General features: G+C 35.5%; 1 protein-coding gene and 3 pseudogenes across 1 annotated transcript; 2 read left to right on the top strand and 2 right to left on the bottom strand.

The window, feature by feature from the left end:
• The first annotated feature begins 522 nt into the window (after window positions 1-522).
• Window positions 523-3706, top strand: LOC120219031 (annotated as a pseudogene).
• A 273-nt stretch (window positions 3707-3979) lies between these two features.
• On the bottom strand, window positions 3980-5097 carry LOC120219029 (annotated as a pseudogene).
• Window positions 5098-9740: 4643 nt separating this feature from the next.
• Window positions 9741-10597, top strand: LOC120219028 (annotated as a pseudogene).
• A 3987-nt stretch (window positions 10598-14584) lies between these two features.
• Window positions 14585-15669, bottom strand: LOC120219030 (xyloglucan endotransglucosylase/hydrolase protein 22-like). The gene is made up of 3 exons (XM_039215892.1): window positions 15385-15669; window positions 15100-15293; window positions 14585-15018 (listed from the first exon to the last, which is right to left on the bottom strand). The coding sequence occupies exons 1-3, from the start codon at window positions 15664-15666 to the stop codon at window positions 14628-14630; spliced, it is 867 nt and encodes a 288-aa protein (XP_039071823.1). The 5' UTR covers window positions 15667-15669; the 3' UTR covers window positions 14585-14627.
• Window positions 15670-23302: the final 7633 nt, after the last annotated feature.

Here is a 23302-nt window from a genome sequence, read left to right as displayed (position 1 = left end):
GCGTTGCGAATCTGGATATTCGCGTTGCGAATTTGGAAACTGAGTTGAAAAATTAGAGTTCGCGTTGCGATTTTGTTGGTCATTTTGGCAAATCCAAAAAAAGTTGGTTAAAATCGTATATTATAAGACATTTTCGGTCACTGAGATTATTTTCTCTTTTAAAAATCAGATCGTTATAATTTTATTTGTAGTTTTATTAAGTTTTGGGGCCGTAACCACTTAGGTCCCCCATTATTCTATATCTATGTGATTTATATAATAAGGATGACATATTCTTATTAAATGCTCTAAATTGAAATAATATTATCTATATAATATATATTAGTTTATTAAATAAAAAATACTACAGGAAACTACAAGTTAATGATAAAAATAAATACAAAATAACACATTTTACTTGATTCGTAATCTGGTAGCAAAGTTAAAAAAAAATTGTAATCGGTTAGCATCTCTTCAGTCAATCCTCAACCAACCAATCCAATAAAAAACGAAATACTAAACACACAGCTTCCTGCTTTGTTTTTGCAATACTTTCACCCTCAAGTTCTTTCTCCAAGTCTCACCAACAATGGAGGTCAACCAAGACGGGCATGAATTCATCTTTCGGTCCACCCTCCCTGACATTTACATCCCAAATCACCTTCCTTTGCATACTTACTGCTTTGAGAACCTTTCCAACTTTAAAGATCGTCCTTGCTTGATCCACGGTCCTACTGGGCGGATATTTACTTATGCCCAAGTCGAGCTCACTTCTCGTAAAGTGGCCGCCGGTCTCAACAAATTCGGAATCCAACAGGGAGATGTCATAATGCTTTTGCTTCACAACTCCCCCGAATTCGTCTTTGCTTTCCTGGGTGCATCGTTCCGTGGAGCAACCGTCACTACCGCCAATCCCTTTTACACCCCGGCGGAGATCGCCAAACAGGCGACGGCGTCGAAATCTAAGCTTATTATAACTCAAGCAGTTTATGTAGAGAAAGTGGAGAATTTGGCTAAAGAGAAGGACATGAAGATCATAACGATAGATACGCCTCCGGAGGGTTGTCTGCATTTCTCGGAGTTGACTCAGGTAGACGAGGATGAAATCCCAGCCGTGAAGATCAACCCTGACGATGTAGTGGTCCTTCCCTTCTCATCGGGAACTACGGGGTTACCAAAAGGGGTGATGCTGACTCATAAAAGTCTCGTGACGAGCGTGGCCCAACATGTTGGTGGAGAGAATCCCAACATATTTTTCCATGATAGAGATGTGATTCTCTGCGTGCTGCCTCTGTTCCACTTATATTCACTCAATTGCGTGTTGCTTTGCTCTTTGAGAGCAGGGGCTTCAATCTTGATTATGCAGAAGTTTGAGATCGTGACTTTTATGGAGCTTGTGGAGAAATACAGGGTAACCGTCGCCCCTTTCGTTCCGCCAATTGTTTTGTCCATCGTCAAGACTCCAGACATTGATAAATACGACCTTTCCTCTATCCGGATGGTGATTTCGGGCGCTGCTCCGATGGGAAAGAAGCTAGAGGATGCTGTTAGAGCCAGGCTTCCAAACGCTAAACTGGGACAGGTAAACATAACATTACTTTGTTGTCTAGTATACTTTATTAAGCATGATATCAATACGTTTACGTCAGATTTGGAGAGTTGTAGATTGGGTTTCATATGAAACGAAAATGTTCTCATTTTGGTATCGATTAGGGGACTAACTGCAATGCTAATGGGATCGAGTGCAGGGCTATGGGATGACTGAGACAGTGTGGCACTGAACTTAGCGTTTGCGAAGAGCCGTGGGAGACAAAATCTGGTGCATGTGGCACAGCCGTAAGGAATGCAGAAATGAAGATCATGGATCCTGAAACCGGAACGTCGCTTCCGAGAAATCAGTCGGGAGAAATTTGCATTCGGGGTAGTCAGATCATGAAGGTATACTGTATACACCACTTAAATATACTACTCTAAACACAAGTATTAATTTGTTGGTTAACATAATATACACTTCAATCTTTTTAACATATCCTTGAATAAGCTCCCATCCTTAAATTCATACTTAAATACAACCTTAAAATAAATTCCAAATAAAAACTTGGGTGTTGAAAAAATGAAAATCGGAATTTATAAAACAAAAAGTGATATAATAATATCGTTTGGTATGTTTGTGAATATAATTAGTTGTTTGATTAAAGTATATCTTGATTTTTTTAAACTGTTTTTTTGTAATTTTAACTTGAAATCATAATATTATATTGTTTCCAATAAAATATAAATATTTAGTTTTCAATAAAATATAAATACGGTAATTTCAAATGTTCGAAAATACATTTATATATTAGTTAGAAAGTTTAATGGGCCAGCTGCTTTTGTCTCATTCCGTATTTTGTTTGGTGGTATGTAGATAATTAGTACAATTATATTATAAAAAATAATAATAATTTAAAAATATTAATTATATAAAAATGATACGAATTAATAAAATTAAATTAATTTAAATTCATGCAAATGGATTCTCTTACAAGAAGTTCAACACTATCTTTTACGGCATTTAATTGGTAATGAATTGAATTGGATGCAATAAGTCATTGTTGGATATTAAATTTGTTCATATTTTTTAAGGTATTAGTTTAATGGGTTGTCATATAGTTGGATTGTGTTTTTAATTTGTACTTTGTGTAATCATTATATTGATTGATCCATAAGTTTTATTAAAAAACTATCACCCTTATTTAAATAAAAATATGTATCTTTATTAATAATTATGTAGCGCTAGAATTAATTATTAGAATTTTATTTTGGAGTTTAAGTATTTAATAAGTTATGCAACATCATTTTGATCTAGGTTATCTTAATGATTTGGAAGCTACAAAAAGAACGATAGACAAATATGGATGATTGCATACCGGAGACATTGGCTATATTGATGACGATAATGAGCTATTCATTGTTGATCGATTGAAGGAATTGATCAAATACAAAGGCTTTCAGGTGGCACCTGCTGAACTCGAAGCAATGTTGATTTCTCATCCCAACATCTCTGATGCCGCTGTTGTACCGTAAGTCTCCCTCTTAGCATAACCTCATATTTAAAATATACTACCGAACTATGAGTTTTATTTCATATATTCGTATGTATTTCAGTATGAAAGATGAAGCAGCTGGAGAGGTTCCTGTTGCATTTGTTGTGAGATCAAATACAAAGGCTTTCAACCTGCTGAACTCGAAGCAATGTGATTTCTCATCCCAACATCTCAATGCCGCTGTGTACCGTAAGTCTCCCTCTTAGATAACTCATATTTAAATATCATACCGAACTATGAGTTTATTTCATATATTCGTATGTATTCAGTATGAAAGATGAAGCAGCTGGAGAGTTCCTGTTGCATTTGTGTGAGAAGGAATTTCTAACATCAACGAGGATCGATCAAACATTCATCTCAAGTAACGTCGAAATTCTCTACAACATCCAACCCAGTAATCAATTATGATCGAACTATTATATTTATGGCATCCATGGTTTGATTTATTATTGCTTAGGTGTGTTTTACAAGAGGATAGCTCGAGTTTTCTTCACGGATGCGATCCCTAAAGCTCCCTCAGGCAAGATTTGCGGAAAGATCTACGAGCAAAGCTTGCTGCAGATGTACCCAACTAGCCGAAATCAATCATGTATTGTCTTGTCTGCATACCAATGCTATCAACAGATGTGGAATTCTTTTTTTCCTCCATCAACTTGGGAACAAAATATACAATAAAGTGTTGTACTGGTGGCGTTTAATGCTAAGGAGTTGAATTTGTTACTTTTGGGAAACCACGAATTGAGGATCAGAGGAAACTGTTACGCTATTGGAGTTTTAGTGAAACGTGGTTTATTTGTTTCTAATTTGTTTTTCTATCCCCGTGTTTGTGAACAACATCACTCCTTCAATCCATTGGAAACCGCTTCAACAAATCTTTCTCCACCATGGAAGAGTAGTGGATACTTTATTTCACAAAGATAGAGGAAATCGTTTAATAAAAAAGAAAAACGTAGAATGAGTTTTATTTTCTTCTTTTCTTTTATGTTTGTTGAGTTGTATATAATTCAGTTTTCTTTAATGAATGATATAATAATTTACACTCAAGTGGTTGGGCTTCAAGTGCATGAACTGGTGGGGGAATAAAGCCTGAACAAGTTGAATGAGGAGATGGAAGCGATGAAAATCATTGCCACATTGCTACGAAGCCACAGAACAGCGACCCTCCGATTTGGACGCAGAATCGAGTGTATTTATCGCACCACTTGAGCCATTGGAAGTTCTCTGTCCCGTTACTACCAAAACTGAATTCTCCGTTGCCGCTAAGTTCCCTGCAAACATTACGTATACTGCTGCCTGACAAGGAATTCAAATGAGATAAATAAGATGAGCAACCCCCCAAAAAAATACTTTCAATTTTAATCATTGAAATTATGCATCATATCAAACTAACCACATAGATATGAATCATCCTAAAAGTCTCACCATTAGATATGTGTAAGATTGCAGTGAGCTTAATTTTTACCCACGTAACTAAAAACACAAGTCTTACTTTTTACCTATATTAGAAAATGGGTAAAAAAAATATACCTGATCCAAAATAAAACGAAGCCAAGTTAGACATGTGTAAGATTGCAGAGAGCTTCCTTTGCACCAAGCTGAGATGAAGAACAACTTTTGAAGCAGGTTATAGCAGCAGCCAATGAAGTGATATACACCAACCCACTGTAAAAGATGATAAAAACTTGATCAATCTCGGTTTTTTTTTTTATACAAGTAATGGATAGATGATAAAAAGTCTTACACGAGAGCGCGTAAATCCTTAAAGGAAGCTTTCTTTTCGATATAAAAGACGACCTTCTTTGAGAATCGAAACCAACTAAACAAGCAGTCAAACCAACATCAATATGGCAGTAAACCTAAGTAAGGCTTCCGTTTTCTGAATCCCCAATTCCATTGCCCCCCTTCTCTTCCCCTACTTCAATCACTTCTCCAACTTTATATAACGAAGATTGCGAAGCCAATAACACTGGAAAACTGGTGGTGTAGGAATTCTCCACGACGATACATATATAACTGAGTGCTAGCTATAAATTGACACAACCCTACCCGAAGCTTCTTTGCTTTTCCCAACCTTTCTAGTTATTGTCACGAGCATTCGGCTCCATTTATTAAATTGGACGTGAAAGCTTGTGCTCAAATTAAAAATAATTAAGCTGAATCAAGAATTGTATAATTTCAGTTAATAAAAATGGATTAGGACAGAAGACTTCCCATCTAAGTGAATTTAGATATTGGGACCATGCACAAATTATGGAGTTAATAGAAACTGACTCTCCAGTTAGTTGGAACATCCAACTGCATCATAAATACAAGAGTGTTGTCATTATACGCTTCTAAATTTATAATACAAGTCCTTGTATTATGCTAAAAATTTATTTTAGTTTCTTTATTATTTAATGTGATATTTTAGTCCTCGTATATTTGGAAAAGTAATATTTTAATTCAAAATGTTAAAACTATTATTAGTTGGATTCAAATATTGAGTTTAAATACCTCTTAAGTTTCTGTTAATTTATAAATTTAACAATTTGATCCTTCTCAATAAAAAAAAGTAATTTAATCCATATGTATTTTAAAAGTAAGCAAATAAGGATGCTCTATTACCTAGTTAAATTTTTTCGTTAGTACATGACTCCAACACTAATTTGATTTCTTTTCAAAAAAATAAATTTATAAAAAATTTAAAACAATTATTAAAAGAATCTCAAATTTTAAAAATCATTAAAAATGCTAAAAATAAATAAAATTCAAAGAAACTTATTAAGATATATAAAAAGGAAAAGCTAATAAAATTATGAAAAAGCATACAATTTCAAAAAGAGAATACAAAAAATAAAATAATGTTATATAAAAACATTACCTTGATTTAAGTGCTTGTCCTATTTTTTCTTTTTTCTTTGGTTATTGGCAGTCTATTTTCTTCTTTATCTTTGTCATCGACGGTGATACTGGCCTTGATGTTAGTCGTCGATCTTCGATATTCATTGTTTTTCTTTTCTTTTACTATAGTGTATCTTTATTTTTTTGTTTTTTAATTTTTAATAGTTTTACCTTTATGATACATATATCTCTGTCTTCATGGCACATTTTCAATCATTTGGTTGTTGTTTTCATTTTTCTTTTTTCTCAGGATTGGATTTGACATCGTCACGACTAATTAAGATGGCGTTTATTTGTTATCATACTGATCTTCCATGCTTTGGACCATCGTATTGAATTTAGATACATGATTTGTGTTTGTGTATAATTTTTTCATGTCGCTCGACTCTAATTCGCGGTTTGTCTGTAGTCTTTCAATAGATTGATCTCATTTTGTGGTCATTTGCCGATGCAGTTAGATCTATTCGTATCTATATTTTGTTTGAGTTTATTTGGTTAGGTTTTTAATCTTTTTCTTGTATGATCCTTTTGTGATCTTAAGTGACTAGTTTTCTTGTGTTAATGGTTATAGTAAAATGTCTTTATTATGTTTTTAGCTTACGCTTATAGACTTATAGTTATAAACCTTTTTTGTAATTTGTATATATATATTTTTAATAAAACTAGGGCCTTGTAGTTAAAAAAATATTACCTTGTTTTCAAGAATAAAAAATATTTTAAAAATAAAATATATAATATTGAAAAAGTTATAAAAATGTTACTGAAAAATTTAAAATTATGTTCAAGATAAAAACATCAAATACAAAATGATTATATAAAAAGCTTTTTTAATAAGGATACATATAAAAGCAACGAGAACACAACTCATGCTCATAAAGGTAATTATCATTATTATTATTTAAAGGTACTTGAAAATTGTTCAATAATTTTTTCACATTTTGAAGATTATTTTAAATAATGTAGTTTTTAAAAAAAATTATTAATTTTCCACTTATACATTTGTTAGTCATTTGTTATTGTATTTTAAATAATTTTAATGATTTGTCAGAATTAAAATAAAATAAATCCCCATCAGCTAGGGACATTTTTTCAGAGTCACAAGGGACAACCTCTTAGTTTAGGCGAAATGTGCTTCGCTGTTTGTTCTTTTATTCTTTACAATAATTCCACATGAAATCACCCTATGGAATTAAACACATTTTAATAACCAGTCCGGGTTGTCGCTGTTTCTCACCCATTTTTTTATCTATATTTATCATAAAATATAAAGTGTATTAAATTCATTTCGTTCGGGGTTAATGAATTTCATTTTGATAAAAAGCTAGAATATATATATATATATATATATATATATATATATATATATTAATACGTGGACTTGTTTGATCATCTATATTTCTTATTTTTATATTACATCTTTACTTTTTAATTTTTAATAATTTATTTTTATGATACATTTTTTCTATTTTGATACATTATTAATCATTATTTTATTTATCTTTTCTTCAGAGTTGGATATGACATCGTTTCGAGTAATCAAGATGACACTAATTTGTTATATTTTTTATTTCCTTCTTTGTACGCTCATTGGATTTCGATATGCGGTTTGCATTGTAGATAGTTTCTCACGTAGCTCAACTCTTATTTGTAGTTTGTTGGTGGTCTTTCAACAGTTTGATATCTTTTTGTGGTTCGTTTACCGATGCAATTAGATATGTTCGTATCTATTATTTGTTCGAATTTTTTATTAAATTTTTAACATTTTTCTTGTATGATCTTATATGTTCTCAAGTGGCTAGTTTCTTGTATCAATTGCTATAGAAAAATATCTAATTATATGTTTAATTTACTATTATAGTTGTAAACATTCATTGCAATTCTGACTATTTAATCTTTTTAGTAAAACTATCTATTGTTATAAAAAATTTTAATAATAAATTACCTCTTATGTTTTTAAATAATATTTACTATTAATTAATATACAATATTACTCCATTAGATAAGATTAAGAAATTAAACAACATAATTTATTCATACATTATCAAATGTAAGATTATTTGAACACAACATAATATTTTTTTCTAACAATTATTACATATGGAGAATGGGGAGATAATTTTGATCCTAATAGGTATTGATCTCACAATCTAGAGGAGAAAGATGTCAACCGAGAGTTTTTAATTATCTATTCTATAGATTATTGACAACTCAACGTAATATCAAATCTTAGTTGATATTAGATTTTAAATTCAAACTTCAATCATATCTTTCTTAATAAAAAAAATAAGAATATCAGATTTGCCAGTTTGACCCTTTGGTAAGGATGAGGCGTTTCCCATGCCTTAAAAAGATGTTCAACTCAGTACAATTATTTTGTGAGTGTGAACATGCTCCCAAATTGGGATCTATGTATTTCCCTTGCATGATTCTTAAATCTATATTTATTTAGAAATGTATTAGACCGGTAGTGTGAAAAGAATAAGAGCTCTCAGTTTGACAAATATATGCTGATGACATTAACTGGTTCGCAACATGAACGAAGCAAAACCTCAATACATATCGGGGGGAATTGTATCTGCTACTAATAATAATTAGTTACTTAAATCATAATATACTAAATTACTAATTAAACCCTAATTCTCAAGTCAAGTGAGACCATTCACGTTAAGAATAATAGAAAAGCCACAGCGGATGCCAGATATAATATGTTTTAATTTTTTTTTGATTGACTGCAATTCTTAACTAAAAAACAGATGATAGATAAATTAATTCATTAAAATCGTCTATTTCATAATACAAAAACAAAATGTTTACGTTAAGAAACGATTAATTTTTAAGATGTGTGTGAATTTTTAATTTTAATTTTAGTTATTTTCTAAATAGTCTGGGTGATTACAAGCAGGGACGAAGCTATTGACCCCTATTAAAATTTGTATATTCGATATAATTTTGGTTTAATAGTATTTTGGTTCCTGTAAAAAATATTTAAATTTAAAAATATAAAATTTATTAAATATTTAATCAACTAGTGGCCGAACTAAAGAATGATAAGTATGTGTTCTCAAATTTTAGTCTAATTACAATTTAGATCATTGTAAGTTTAAATATTAGACAAATTAGAAGTTGTATTGTGAATTTAAGGTGAATACAAGGTAGCATATGTACAAAGACTTTCAACTATTTAACAATGAATGCTCATACTCCTACATATGAAGTGCTTGAACTCAGGACCTCAATGATAACAACAGTCCCCTTAATCACTAAGGTCGCTTGTTCATACTGAATTTTCAGTTTAAATACCTAATAAGTCTTTATATTTTTTTAAATAGTCTAATATTTTGGCTCTGTCCATATTTAATTTTGGCTCCGTTCCTGATTACAAGATAGTACTTGTTCATACTATTTCTTAACTATTGACAACACACCCATCTGACAAATACAATTGCTCAAATTCGAGACTTCGAAAACGAACTAAATAGGTTCAGTTTTAGTTAATTATACACTTCAGTGCAAATAATGATTAATATATGATTGTAATAATAACTTACATCAAACAAATGATACTTCAAATTTAATCCTGCAATTGTAGATACGATGGCATGAAGCATGCGGCAGGTATTGACCAACACGTATATCTTATGTTATATAATTTTTAATCCATTTTCAGTTGGGGCCTGCTAAGTACTTTATATGTAGTTGATACCGCGAGCCCCTCCATCCCCAAGACTATAACTACTCATACTTGTCTAAATCTTTTATTCTTAATCCAATCTCTAGATACTGTATTTTTTTCATCAATGGCTTCCCATCAAACTCAATCCAAGTTTGACACCCAGATTCCGGCTGAAATCCTTATCGGTCTCGTCATTCAAATCCATGATTGGATTTCCAAGCTCGAGTCTTTGAGGCCATCAAAGCAGGTGAATAGCCTCTTCACTCACCTCGTCAAACTATGCACCCTTCCTTCCAATATCGACATTAAGGCCTTACCCCAAGACGTGCAAAACATGCGTGACGATCTCATGCTTCTTTGCGGCCGTGCCGAAGGCTTGCTGGAGCTTGAATTCGCCACTTTTGTATCCAAAATTCCCCGTCCATTGAATAATCTTAATCTCTTCCCTTACTATGGCTACTACGTGGAAGTAGCCAGTTTGGAATATAGGATTCTTTGCGAGAACGGTGTGGTGCAACCGAAGAAGGTGGCATTCGTTGGCTCGGGTCCAATGCCTCTCACCTCCATTGTAATGGCTACCCATCACATGAAATCTTCACATTTCGACAACTTCGATATTGATGAAGCGGGCAACGATGTGGCTCGTAGGCTTGTTGCTTCGGATAAGGAGTTGAGAAGAGGATGAAGTTCGTGACGCGTGATATAATGGAGGTAAGGGAGAAGCTAGCGGAATATGACTGTATATTTTGGCGGCTTTGGCTGGGATGAGCAAAGACCAGAAACTAAAGATTATTGGGCACGTAAGGAAGTACATGAAGGCGGGAGGGCTTTTGCTTGTGAGGATGCCAATGGTGCGAGAGTATTTTTGTACCCCATTGTGGACGAGGTAGATTTCCCTGGTTTCGAAGTTCTTTCGGTTTTTCATCCCACAAATGAGGTGATCAACTCGGTTGTCCTCATGAGAAAACCCATTTTCTAAACCCAAGCTCTCTCCTTTGTCACAAAGGATCCATCTTCTATTTCAACAATTTCAGAATAATTAGGGTACGGTCGAGTTTGGACTATGTTTTTGATTTTCTAAATCTCTTGTTTCATGCTTCATGTGTGGTTTGATTTAATTTCATGTCTCAAGAATACTATGTTTGTTTTTGCGTACTTTTTTTTCCAATTTGTTAAAGGAATAGATATGTCAGTGTAATAGATAAAACTCAAGGTTAAAATATAAAAGTTTCATGCTACCACTAAACCAAAATCCTCATCGGCACCATCTACACATCGGCCGCCTTGATTTTTGCTAGCGGGGTGTGAGAAAGGGGCCATCAATGACTAAAATCTGATATATTATTATTCATGCAACTACATCATAATCAGTTTATATAGCAGCTATGACTTCAAGCTTATTCAATCTCTTAACTTCCTATAACAACATTCATAACATAATCCAAAACAATCATAACAACTCACACCAACTCACACCACATTCAATGCACACATTAGCAGTGCATGTTCTAGAATGCACTGCATATTCTAGAATGCATATTCCAATATTCTCTCTACTCTTTTCCTTCTTCTTGAGCAAATGAGAAAACGAACACTTGGATCGGAAGTGCCGATTCTTCCTTCCGTTCGACTTGAATCGGAAGTGCCGATGCTTCCTTCCGTTCGACTTGAATCAGAATTGCCGATGCTTCCTTCCGTTCGATTTGAATCGGAAGTGCCGATGCTTCCTTCCATTCGATTTGAATCGAAAGTGCCGATGCTTCATTCCGTTCGATTTGAATCGTCTGTGCACCTTGAAGGCTGAACGTGCTCGACACGCACATGAATCCTCATCCTGATACTCCTGTTTCCCACCTGCTTGTTGACTTCAACACCGATGACGCGTTTCGTGACATTCCAAACCCGACCAGTGCGGCCGTGGTAAAACTTATGGGGCATACCCTTATGAACGGCGCCATTTCCCTTGACGTCAACGTAGTCGCTGATCTTGTAAGTCTTGAGATAAGTGGACAAGGGAATGTAATCCTTCTTTCTGAAGGGTCTGGAGAATGAATCCTTTGTTCGAGAGCGGACACCATGACTGGCTGGCATTTCCATGAAGTAGAAGGAACCTCTTTCATCTAAAAGAAACTCAATAGTTCCTACACCAATGTAACCAATAGAAGCTGCATCAGCAACTGCTGCATCACCCATGGCCTTCCGTAACTCTGGTGTCAATGCTGGAGAAGGTGCCTCTTCTAGAAGTTTTTGATTCCGTCTCCGGATGTTGTAATCACGCTCACCCAAGTGAACAACATTACCATATTTATCTGCGAGAACCTGGAACTCAATATGCCTTGGATTCTGAATGTACTTCTCCAAATAAATTCCATCATTTCCAAATGCAGCACCAGCTTCACTTTGGCTTGTTGCCATAACTTCACAAACTCATGAGGTTCTTTAGCAAGCGCATCAGAGGAAAATAAGAGGGTTGCAGAAAATTGGTGCAGGAAGCAAAAGAAAGTGACAATCTAATGGAAGAAACAACAATAGTTGAACTGATTTAGATCTAAAAAAATGAAAATAACAGCAGCGGATGAAGAAAAACAAAGACGTCAGGATCTTTGGCGAATGATACCATGTGAGAAAGGGGCCATCAATGACTAAAATCTGATATATTATTATTATGCTTTTCATGCAACTACATCATAACCAGCTTATATAGCAGTTATGACTTCAAGCTTACTCAATCTCTTAAGTTCCTATAACAACATTCATAACAGAATCTAAAACAATCATAACAACTCACACCAACTCACACCACACTCAATGCACACATTAGCAGTGCATGTTCTAGAATGCACTGCATATTCTAGAATGCATATTCCAATACGGGGTAGATCAGGAAAAGAGGGGACTAGGAAATCGATAATATATATAATTTTATTTTATTAAAAACTTTCCCTTTTCTTTCTAAATTTTCATTACATGATTTTAGATCTCTTACAAAGTTGTGCGAAGTTTGGAAGTTTAGTTTCTTGCGGCAAAAGGAACTACAAACAAATAAAATTAATCCTAATTTTTAAAGAAAATGCGGATCATGAAAAACTTTCAGACATTCCAAGATCTTTTAGAACTTCAGTTTAACTATAACCTAAGTAACATCCAAGCAAGACTTATGTTTTTATTTCTTAAATCTCGACCATTGAAAAAACAAACTGCTCAAAGACAAGGAAAAAGAGAGAAATATCATACATATACCTTTATATTTGCAGTTTACGAGCACATCACAAAGATACCCAAGGCTTTCAAAATCAGCATCACAAGCAAGTGTTGGGTCTCTCCTTAATTGGAGAGATTCTAGAAAATTCTAGAGTTTTCTGGATAAGTTTAGAATTTTCTAAAATATTCTAGAGAACTCTAGAGAAGTGTAGAACTATCTAGAAGCTTGTGGAAGAGTGTGGAATCCTCTGGAATATTATGGAGATGTGTGGAACCTTATAGAAGAGTATGGAAGAATATGGAAGGGAGTGGAAGAGTGTAGAGTTTCTTAGAGTGTGTGGATCATTCTAGATAATTAATCTCCACCCTTGGATGTAAGTAATCTCCACCATTCATTGTGGAGGTGGAGTAGTATAAATAGGGGTGAGAGACTCCATTCCTAACCATCCAAGAAATTCAAACTAGAGAAACTAGAGAGTTAGAGAGCCTCTTTGAGAGAGAAAAGAGATAGCTTGGGAAGTCTTTATCCTCAAGCTTGAGTGAGCCAACAAGTGTGAGTCAAATTTTGTGAACAAATCCTTGTAATCCTACTATTCATTTGTATAGTGGAAGAATCTCCAAATTGGAGAATTATATTCTTGTGCTCTCGTCACTATCCTTAATCTCCAAGTGCCTAACTTAATTTCACGAAGCTGGAAAGACCGTGATTCTCAATAGCAAGAACTCTCAATTCCTTGACGGCGAGATCATCATCAATCTGAGATTCGATTGGTTTGTTAAGAAAATTCTCTTCCATGTTACACATCACAGAAGAATAAAGAAACTTTAATTCAAAAAATTAATCTTATGAAGACATTTGAACAAACTGCTTTACTAATAATAAGCTAAGGGGGAGATTTATATAGTTTTAGTGCATATGGGAGCTTAAAGGTGGTATGACAAAAGCGATACCATTAATTAATTAATTATTGAAGCCCGGTTGGCCTAGTTTTGGAAACAAAATCTACCGGCTCTTCCATGTTACGCATCACAGAAGAATAAAGAAACTTTAATTCAAAAAATTAATCTAATTAATTATTGAAGCCTGGTTGGCCTAATTTTGGAAACAAAATCTACCGGCTCTTCCATGTTACGCATCACAGAAGAATAAAGAAACTTTAATTCAAAAAATTAATCTTATGAAGACGTTTGAACAAACTGCTTTAATAATAATAAGCTAAGGGGGAGATTTATATAGTTTTAGTGCAGAGGGGAGCTTAAAGGCAGTATGACAAAAGCAATACCATTAATTAATTAATTAATTAATTATTGAAGCCTGGTTGGCCTAATTTTGGAAACAGAATCCACCGGCGATTTAATTATTTAACTTTTCAATTAAGATCTCTCCTTAAAAAATTGGGGTGACTAATGTTTACCTTATTTATTATTATAGAATTAATTATAGACATAAATCACACTTCACTTTAATTTCTTCATTTGAAATCAAAATAAAATCTATAGAATAAATTCTTCGTTTGTTGCAATATGAAATTAGTTCCCTATATAATTTTTTTGCTAAAACTTTATTGATATCAATTTGAATCAGAATTATTATCAAATAAATCAAAATAAATAATTATTTAAATTTAGAGTACAAAAATACACGGCACAAACCCATTATTTCAAAACTGTAGATAATAACAAACAAAGCTTAGAGGGGGAAAACACATCAAGAAGAGCAGTTATTTAAAAGAGGAAATACAGTGGTCATGTTTTGGGTGCAAAATAGTAGTAGTAAGATGCAATTTAAATGAAGATGGGTGATGGTTTTAGAATAGGTTGGAGAAGGCACATTCAGTGGGAAGGCCTTGGGGGAATCTCTTTGTGTCTGTGCAGTAATCATAGATCATGTAATTATCCCGCACCCATCTCATCTGTCCTTTCTTGGCAAAGTTAAGCTCTTCCCAAAACCAGACGTTTTTGTTTGGGCTGCAATGAGATGAACCATATGACCAAACACAGGCATCGGCCTTGAATTTCTTATAGGAAGCCTTAAAGGGGGCTTGACTCCAATCTGTCTTCTCAAGTCCACCTCTAGTTGCCCAGTCATCGGCATTCCAAAGCGTAGAGTACAACCGCATTTTTTTATTCTTGGGAAATGGAACACCCAGGAACTCTAGGTTCTTGAATTCTCTGATGGGGATGTTATCCACATAGAATCTGATGTACAGTAAACAAAGCTTAGAAAGTAATAGATTTTGCAGGAAAAATAAGATGATATGCATATGCATGTTTGCTTACACAATTCGCTGGGGGTTCCAAAGGATGGAATAAGTGTGGAAATCTGCAGTGGGGTCAAACCATAGGTAGAATTGTTGCTCTCTCTTGCCCTTGCCTTGGCTGAATACATTAGTATGGAGAATGTAAGGATGTCCGCTTAAGTTCCCCAAGAATTCAAAATCTATCTCATCCCAAGTTTCACCTTTCGAGGATAACTGTATGCATCATGATCGCAGACTTATCAAAATAATGTTCTTGCCACAATGGTTTAAGAGAAATGAAATTACCAACAAGTTGAAGACTTACATAATATGCGGTTACTGTGCCAGCAGAATTGCCAGGGACAAGCTTGAGTTGCATCTCGATCTTTCCAAATAGATATTCATCCTTGGATTGGAATCCAGAACCAGAGGTTTTGTCCAGAGACAAAGAAAGCAGCTCGCCACCTTCCTGAATCATGCCATGGCTGCCATGTCCCCAAACCACGTCGCAACTTTGGTAAAAGTTTCCGTCAGCAAAGGCAGCTACCAACAAACTCATGAGCAACAATAAAACCATCCCGGTCGATGGAGAACGAAATGCAGCCATTTTCTTGATCTGAATACTCGTTCTTGCTGATAATGGTTCAGAATGTTGCTGTTGTTGTTTGATTTTGATGGTTGATTTTGGCAAGTATTTATAGGGAATGAAGAGAGAGCAATGCATAGAGATGGCAGGCAGGCGAGGTCGTGTGGTACATTAGGTCAACTTGAATTCATATATAATATTATGAAAAAGAGTAGATGTGGCAGCAACTACTAAGGCATTGACAACAACAATATTATGAAATTACCAAACGCTGAGAAAGGGTCCGAGGAATCTAAACTTTCTTTAATTTTTTTATAACCAATTCAATCAAGGATTAATTCAAATTAAATATTAAAATAATTTATTAAAAATATTTATTTTTTATTCAAAATATTACAATCTAAACCTTACACATCGATCAAATCTAATAATATAAAGAGAACACAATTTATTGTTCTAATTTAAATTCAAATACAAGTTCTACTTTATATTTTAAGGTCAATAAAATGCCTCCAACTACTTGATGGTGAAATTGTCAGATTGGAGGCATTATAGATGTAGACGGAAACCATTTTCTATATTAATGTAAATGATTAATAATTTATAATTTTTATATGTTTTATATTTATATAATTTAATTTTGTAGTCATAAAGTCGTATTGGTTACTTGAACACAAATTAAAAAATATATAAAATTACAGACATAGTGGTTACTTGAAGGCGGTGTTGTCGTATTGGTTAGCCAACCTGGTGACAGTAATTGAGCAGCAATTAACCTGTTACAAATTTTGCATTCCAATAAAACCGCGTTATATCATCATGAACCGTAAGTGCTATATTTGTTATGATTTTGACACGGGGTTAGATTATCGGATAGTTGATATGTGTTGCCCTTAGATTCATCGTTTGGTTGTTCGGCATCTAAGTCAGCCTAAATTCCTCGGTTAATGATGTTATAACGTAATCACGATAGAAAATCATAAAAAAAAACATAAGTAAACTTGTGTGGGGAAATTTTTGGCACGAATGCCTTAATTTATTCACTCAAAACTCTCTATATCCAATAGAGATAGAGATACCTCCTTTTATAATGGAGTCCCCTTACATCTCTGATAACTCCGTAAAAATGTCACATTTTGGGATCTTTTCACTTAAGTTATTGGATGTCTAAGAGCTTATTTAGGACCACATAGATGCATTTAGGAGCATATAGTTGCATGTGGTGGAATTAGGTTTGCCGCGTCATTTTAATTTGTCATCAATGCTGCCTTATGGGGAAGATGTTTGCTTAATGATGTGCAGGATTTGAGAGCAAGGAAAAGAAAAAGGAAAATGATGTGGCATAAGGAGATTGTTGAGCAGAATGAAAATGTCGAGTTAGATTGGCATTTCGAGAGTGAACAAAATGAAAGAAGATATTTTTGGAGCCAACTGTCCCTATTTTCACGAGATCTTTGACCATGATCGAGAAATCCGCCTGAATCAGTGCTGTCTGTCGGGTGCTCAGTCAACTATCCAGGCAGGACCATTTCCAGCTCTGCTCGATCCTCAAGTGAATTAAGCATGATTTGGGGTATCTTTGGAATTTTAACACAAATCTTTAGGGTTTTTCTCCCCCTATAAATAGAGGATGAAGCCACAATGTTATGCACTTTGGTTCTGCGCCATTTTGAGTTTAAAAGTTAAAGAGAGAATGTCTTACTTTTCTTCGTCAATCCTACTTGTCGTGGCATTTATCTGTGACAAGCTTGAAGGAGTGGCGTTCTAAGTCATCCGAGAGGAGCTAATTCGCTGGGGGCAGTTCGTGGTGGCCAAGGGAAGCTCAGGCAGTGCACATCGAAGGCTTTTCCTCATTCCCTTAGTTCTTTGCTTTCATATTTTGTTATTGGGTTATAAGGAACGAATGAAACTTGACTTATGCTTGTTTATTTCGAACCCTACCATGAACTAATCCTATTTAGTGGGAGTTCGCTTGGATGTTTAAGTTTTTATTTCAATGAATGATTGCTTTTCTATGCTTTAATCTGTTTTGTTTATGAAACTTAATGCCTTAAGGTTGTAGGAGATACGAGAGTAGCCTTTCCTTAGGAGGTTCTTAGGGTTCGAGAGAATACATTGACAAAATATCCTTAGTATTAGAAAGAAACTAGGGAGGAACTATATAAACAAAGGGTTCTAGGTAGTAACTAGGCCTAATCCACCTTAGAGATAATGTTAGGATTTCATTCGACTAAAAGGAGTTGTGCAAGAACGATAGGTTAAATGTTAATGATGCCGCAAAAAGGTATTGCCGAGACATATCCTGTTATCTGGACCAATAGGATCACTGCAGGGGTTTACGCCAATCGGTTTTGCCAGGGCATCTTGAATCTGTCAAGTCCCTTACTAGAGATAGCATAGGGTACCTTAGTATTCTCTGTCGGGCAGGAGAGGCATAGAGATAAAATCATTCGGAGAAGTAGACTTATATTTTCCTTAGTGACTCCCATCACTCATTCTCAAAGCAGCTTGTCGTGTGAGAAAGCTAAAGTCCTATATTTTAAATCTCATATTTACATTTTATTTTGCCTTGACATTTCAATTTGTTCGCACGCATCAAAATATAATTTGTCACGACATATCAATTTGCTACCACACTACTACCATTCTATTTTCACATCAGACATTCCATTTTGCCACAACATTCTCATTTGTACATACCATCACTAACTTTAATTAGGTGACAAAGTAAAGTGCCTTGACAAACTTATTTGATTTCCTCAATTCCCTGTGGAGACGATACTCAACTTATCACTGTATTACTTGTTCGATTGTGTATACTTGCACATATTTTCGTACCCATATATAGTACTCACAAACAACGGACAATTTTTATTTTACTTGTGTATATTTCTTTTATATAGTTTGACCTTTTTATTTTTCCTATATTTTTCAGTTTTTTCTCAATATATGACCAGAAGTAATCCTGACGAGCCAATAGAACAGATTGAACCTGAGATCGAAAGACTTTTTAGGAGTAGAAGGCGTGCTCAACATGCAAATATGTACCAACTCGGAAATCAAGGTATTGGTCATGAGGAAGATCAGAATGTCGGGGCAAATCTAAATGTTGGGAATGCAGTCAGACCTCGTGTAATTCGTGATCACTTAAACCCGATCCTATAAGACTTAAATCCTGGAATTGTGGCACCAGAAATTCAGGCAGCCCACTTCGAGCTCAAACCTGTCATGTTTAATATGTTGAACTCCATAGGGTAATTTGGGGGCATGCCAAATGAAGATGCCAGGTAGCACATTCGTAACTTCTTGGAGGTGTGCGATTCCTTTCGCTAACAACGAGTGAACGAAGATGTTTTGAAACTAAAGTTATTTTCTTATTCTCTGCGTGATCGAGTAAGGGCTTGGTTGAGTGGCGTTCCAGCGGGTTCAATGGAGTCATGGAATGTTCTTTGCAAAAAAAATTTGTTGCAGTATAATCCTCCGAACATGAACACCCAACTGAGGAACGACATAACTTCTTTTCGTCAAGCTAATGACGAATCAATGTATGAGTGTTGGGATCGATACAAAGCATTGCTTCGCAAATGTTCAAATCATGGTTTTGAAGATTGGACGCAAGTGGTAATGTTCTATAATGGAGTAAATACACCCACAAGGATGATGCTAGATGCCTCAGCAAATGGGACGTTACTCGACAAATCATCAGTAGAAACATTTGACATTCTGGATAGGATTGCCACCACCAATTATCAGTTCCCATCCACAAGGCTTGGACTTGGGAGCAAATCACATGGAGCTTTCGAGCTAGACTCTAAGGATAACGTGTCTGCCCAACTTGCTGTTATCACCAACATGTTGAAGAATATGCAAAGGCCAAGTAAGGTGAGAGAAGTGAAGGCAACCCATTCAGCATGTTTATTATGCCACGTCAATTACAATGAGAGTGACTGCCCAACCAATCAAGAATCCATCAATTATATAGGCAACTTCAACCGAGGAAACAACAACCCTTATTCTAACACATATAATCATGGATGGCGTCAACATCCAAACTTTTCGTAGGGAAACCAAGGAACCAACAATGCTCATCAACCAGTTCGGCAACAGAATTTCAATGACTCCCAAAGTCTTCAATCGAATATGCCATGGCATAATTCTAACAAGGGAGGGTTATCTTCATCCAACACCAGTTCTTTGGAAGCCACAGTGCAAGAGTTCATAGCAACAACGAAGACAATGCTGCAAGACCATGTAACCTCCATAAAAAACCAAGGGGCTCTGCTTTAGAGCCACAGTTCGTCGCTGAGGGCATTGGAGAACCAGGTTGGTCAAATTACCACGGCATTACAAGAACGACGACCAAGACATCTGCTGAGTGACACTGAAGTCACAAAACCTCATGGCAAAGAGCATTGTAGTGTGCTAACTCTACGAAGTGGTACACAAATTAATATCGAAGACAAGTTTGGAGGAAGATCGAAGGATAATTCACCCCCTGAGATTGTACAAGCTAACCAAGAAGTGCTAGAAGAAGCACCATATAAAGAGGATAAGGATGATAATTCATCAAGTAAAGTGACTGAAGCTATACCCCCACCTCCTTTTCCGCAAAGACTGAAAAACATAATGAGGATATTCAATTTAGAAAGTTTATTGACATTCTGAGTCAACTTCAAATCAATGTTCCTTTTCTGGAGGCTATGGAACAAATGCCTACATATGCTAAGTTCTTCAATGAGATTGTGACCAATAAAAGAAAGGCTGAGCAATACGAGATAATTGATACGGTAAAAGAATTTTTCTTATCCTTAAGCAAGCTGCCACCGAAGAGACATGATCCGGATAGTTTTATTATCCCATGTTCGATATGAGATAAATTTGTTAGGAAGACACTATGTGACCTTGGCTCAAGTGTGAACTTGATGCCTAAGTCAATTTTCGTAAAACTTGGGATAGGAAATGCGAGACCCACATTCATCATCTTGCAATTAGCTGATCGTTCACATGTGCATCATGAAGTGCGAATTGAAGATGTTATCGTGCGGGTTGAAAAGTTCATTTTTCCTGTTGATTTTTTGATTCTGGATTGTGAGGTCGATTGACGCCAGACAGAATAACGATTATCCTGCAGGCTAGTTCCAACAAATGAATCACAAGAGAAAATTCGCTCAAAAACTAGAGAAAAAAAGTCTCTAGGGTTTAATAAAATATTATCAAATCAAAATCGTCCAAAATCAGTCAATAAGCCGGACTGTTATAGCCAAAAATATTGTTTATCGAAATTTTACCAAAAATAGCAAAATCTCGAAAATCACTCTAAATTGAAATTCAAAATAAAATAAGCAATCTGCAAAAAATCCGGCCGAAATCGGATTTAAAATGACTTCCTAATTGACAATCAAAATATTACCATAAATAGTAAAAAAATATCTAAATCTAGTGATTTGGAGGGAAAAATGACATAATTTGAGGTCGAAAAAAGACTGAAACACACTCAAAACGGCCCCAATGAGGAACATATCACAATCAATTCCCGCCTTTGCGCTGATCTGCCAACTAATGGTATCTCAGCGCCATCAAGGTGCAATCTGACAGCTCATCATCATCTGTCTCGGATCCCCCTGCATCATCGATGCCACAACACCCATCATCTTGGGGAGACCATTCCTAGCTACCGGTCGTATTCTCATCGACTGCGAGTGGGGCGAGCTGACCATGAGAGTGGCCGATCAACATGTCACTGTGAATGTCTTCCGATCCCTCAAGTACATGGATGATTTTGAAGAATGCCAAAGCATTTTAGAAGTGGATACAATAATCACGAAAGAAGCAGATCAATTTTGCCAGGACAACTTCATTCAGCTGGACTTGATGAGGGGTTATTCGAAGACTTAAAGGCTGGAGAGCCTAATGATTTTTCTATCGAGGAACAACATGCTAGCTTCCTCAAAGCTAGCCCAGGTACACGTTTTGAACCTTTGAATTTTGTTGAATTTGTTCCTCCCAAGCCCTCATTACATCATGCTCCTACCCTAGAACTTAAGAATTTGCCACAACATCTTAAATATGCTTATCTGGTAGTAATAAAACTTTGCATGTGATTATTTCCTCTGCCTTTACTCCTAACCAAGAATCTAGTTTGCTAAGTGTTTTGTCACAATATAAGAAAGTGTTAGGATGGACGATGGCAGATCTGAAGGGAATAAGTCCAACTATTTGCATGCACAAAATCCTGTTGGAGGAATACCATGGTAAATACATAGAGCCACAACGAAGATTGGACCCAATCATGAAGCAAGTTGTGATGAAAGATATTCTCAAATGGCTTGATGCTAGAGTGATTTACCCCATTTCGGATAGCTCTTGGGTGAGTCCCATCCAATGTGTACCAAAGAAGGGAGGCACGACCGTGGTGACAAGCTAAAACAACGAGTTACTACCTACATGCACAGTCACCGGGTGGCGAATCTGCATGGACTACCACAAGCTCAACAAGGCCACAAAGAAGGATAATTTCCCTTTGCCGTTTATCGATCAAATGTTGGATCTACTTATTGGCAAGGCATTTTATTGTTTCATGGATGGATACTCGGGGTATAATCAAATTGACATCGCACTGGAGGACCAAGAGAATACAACATTTACGTGTCCTTAAGACACGCATACTTTTCGAAGAATACCTTTTGGACTCTGTAATGCCCCCGACAACTTTTTAGCACTGCATGCAAGCCATTATTTCTGACATGGTTGAGGATTTCCTGGAAATTTTCATGGATGATTTTTCTGTTTCTGGAGATGATTTTCAAAAATGCCTCGGCAATTTGGCATAGGTACTGAAGCGATGTCAGGAGGCTGATCTCGTGCTGAACTGGGAAAAATACCACTTAATGGTGATCGAAGGCATTGTTCTAGGCCATAAGATTTCTGCAAAGGGCGTTGAGGTAGACAAGGCCAAGATCGAGGTGATCGAGAAGCTACCGCCACCAACTTCTGTCAAGGGCATTCAGAGTTTCCTTGTATATGCTAGATTTTATAGACGATTCATCAAGGACTTCTCCACAATATCCAAGCCCTTGTGCACCTTGCTGCAACAGAACCAACCGATTGTATTCGATCAGAAATGCCATGTCGCATTCAAAGAGCTGAAGCAAAGACTTATCTCTGCACCGATCGTAGCTTCCCCAGATTGGAAGGCACCGTTCGAACTAATGTGTGATGCAAGTGATTTTGTGGTGGGAACTGTGCTTGGGAAACGTAGAGGTAAAATCTTTCATGTTATATATTATGCTAGTCATACCTTGAATGAGACACAATTAAACTATACCACCACTGAGAAAGAATTACTTGTCGTGGTATTTGCATTTGACAAGTTTAGGCCATACTTGATAGGCACCAAAGCCATAGTTCACACCGATCACTCAGCTATAAAATACTTAGTAAACAAGAAAGATGTCAAGCCTAGACTCATTAGGTGGATATTACTATTGCAAGAGTTCGGCTTAGAGGTAGTTGATAGGAAAGGTATAGAGAACCAGGTTGAAGACCATTTATCTAGGCTAGAAAACATTTCTGAATGCCATGACATTTTTTATATTAAAGAAGAATTCCCTGACGAGAAAATTTTATATGCCACGGCAATTCTGTGGTACGTTACCTC

Source organism: Hibiscus syriacus, unplaced genomic scaffold (assembly GCF_006381635.1).
Source record: "Hibiscus syriacus cultivar Baekdansim isolate YM2019G1 unplaced genomic scaffold, ASM638163v2 tig00110202_pilon, whole genome shotgun sequence".
Classification (NCBI taxonomy): Eukaryota; Viridiplantae; Streptophyta; class Magnoliopsida; order Malvales; family Malvaceae; genus Hibiscus; species Hibiscus syriacus.
The sequence above is the reverse complement of the archived record's forward strand: the minus strand, read 5'-3'. Positions and strand labels throughout refer to the sequence as shown.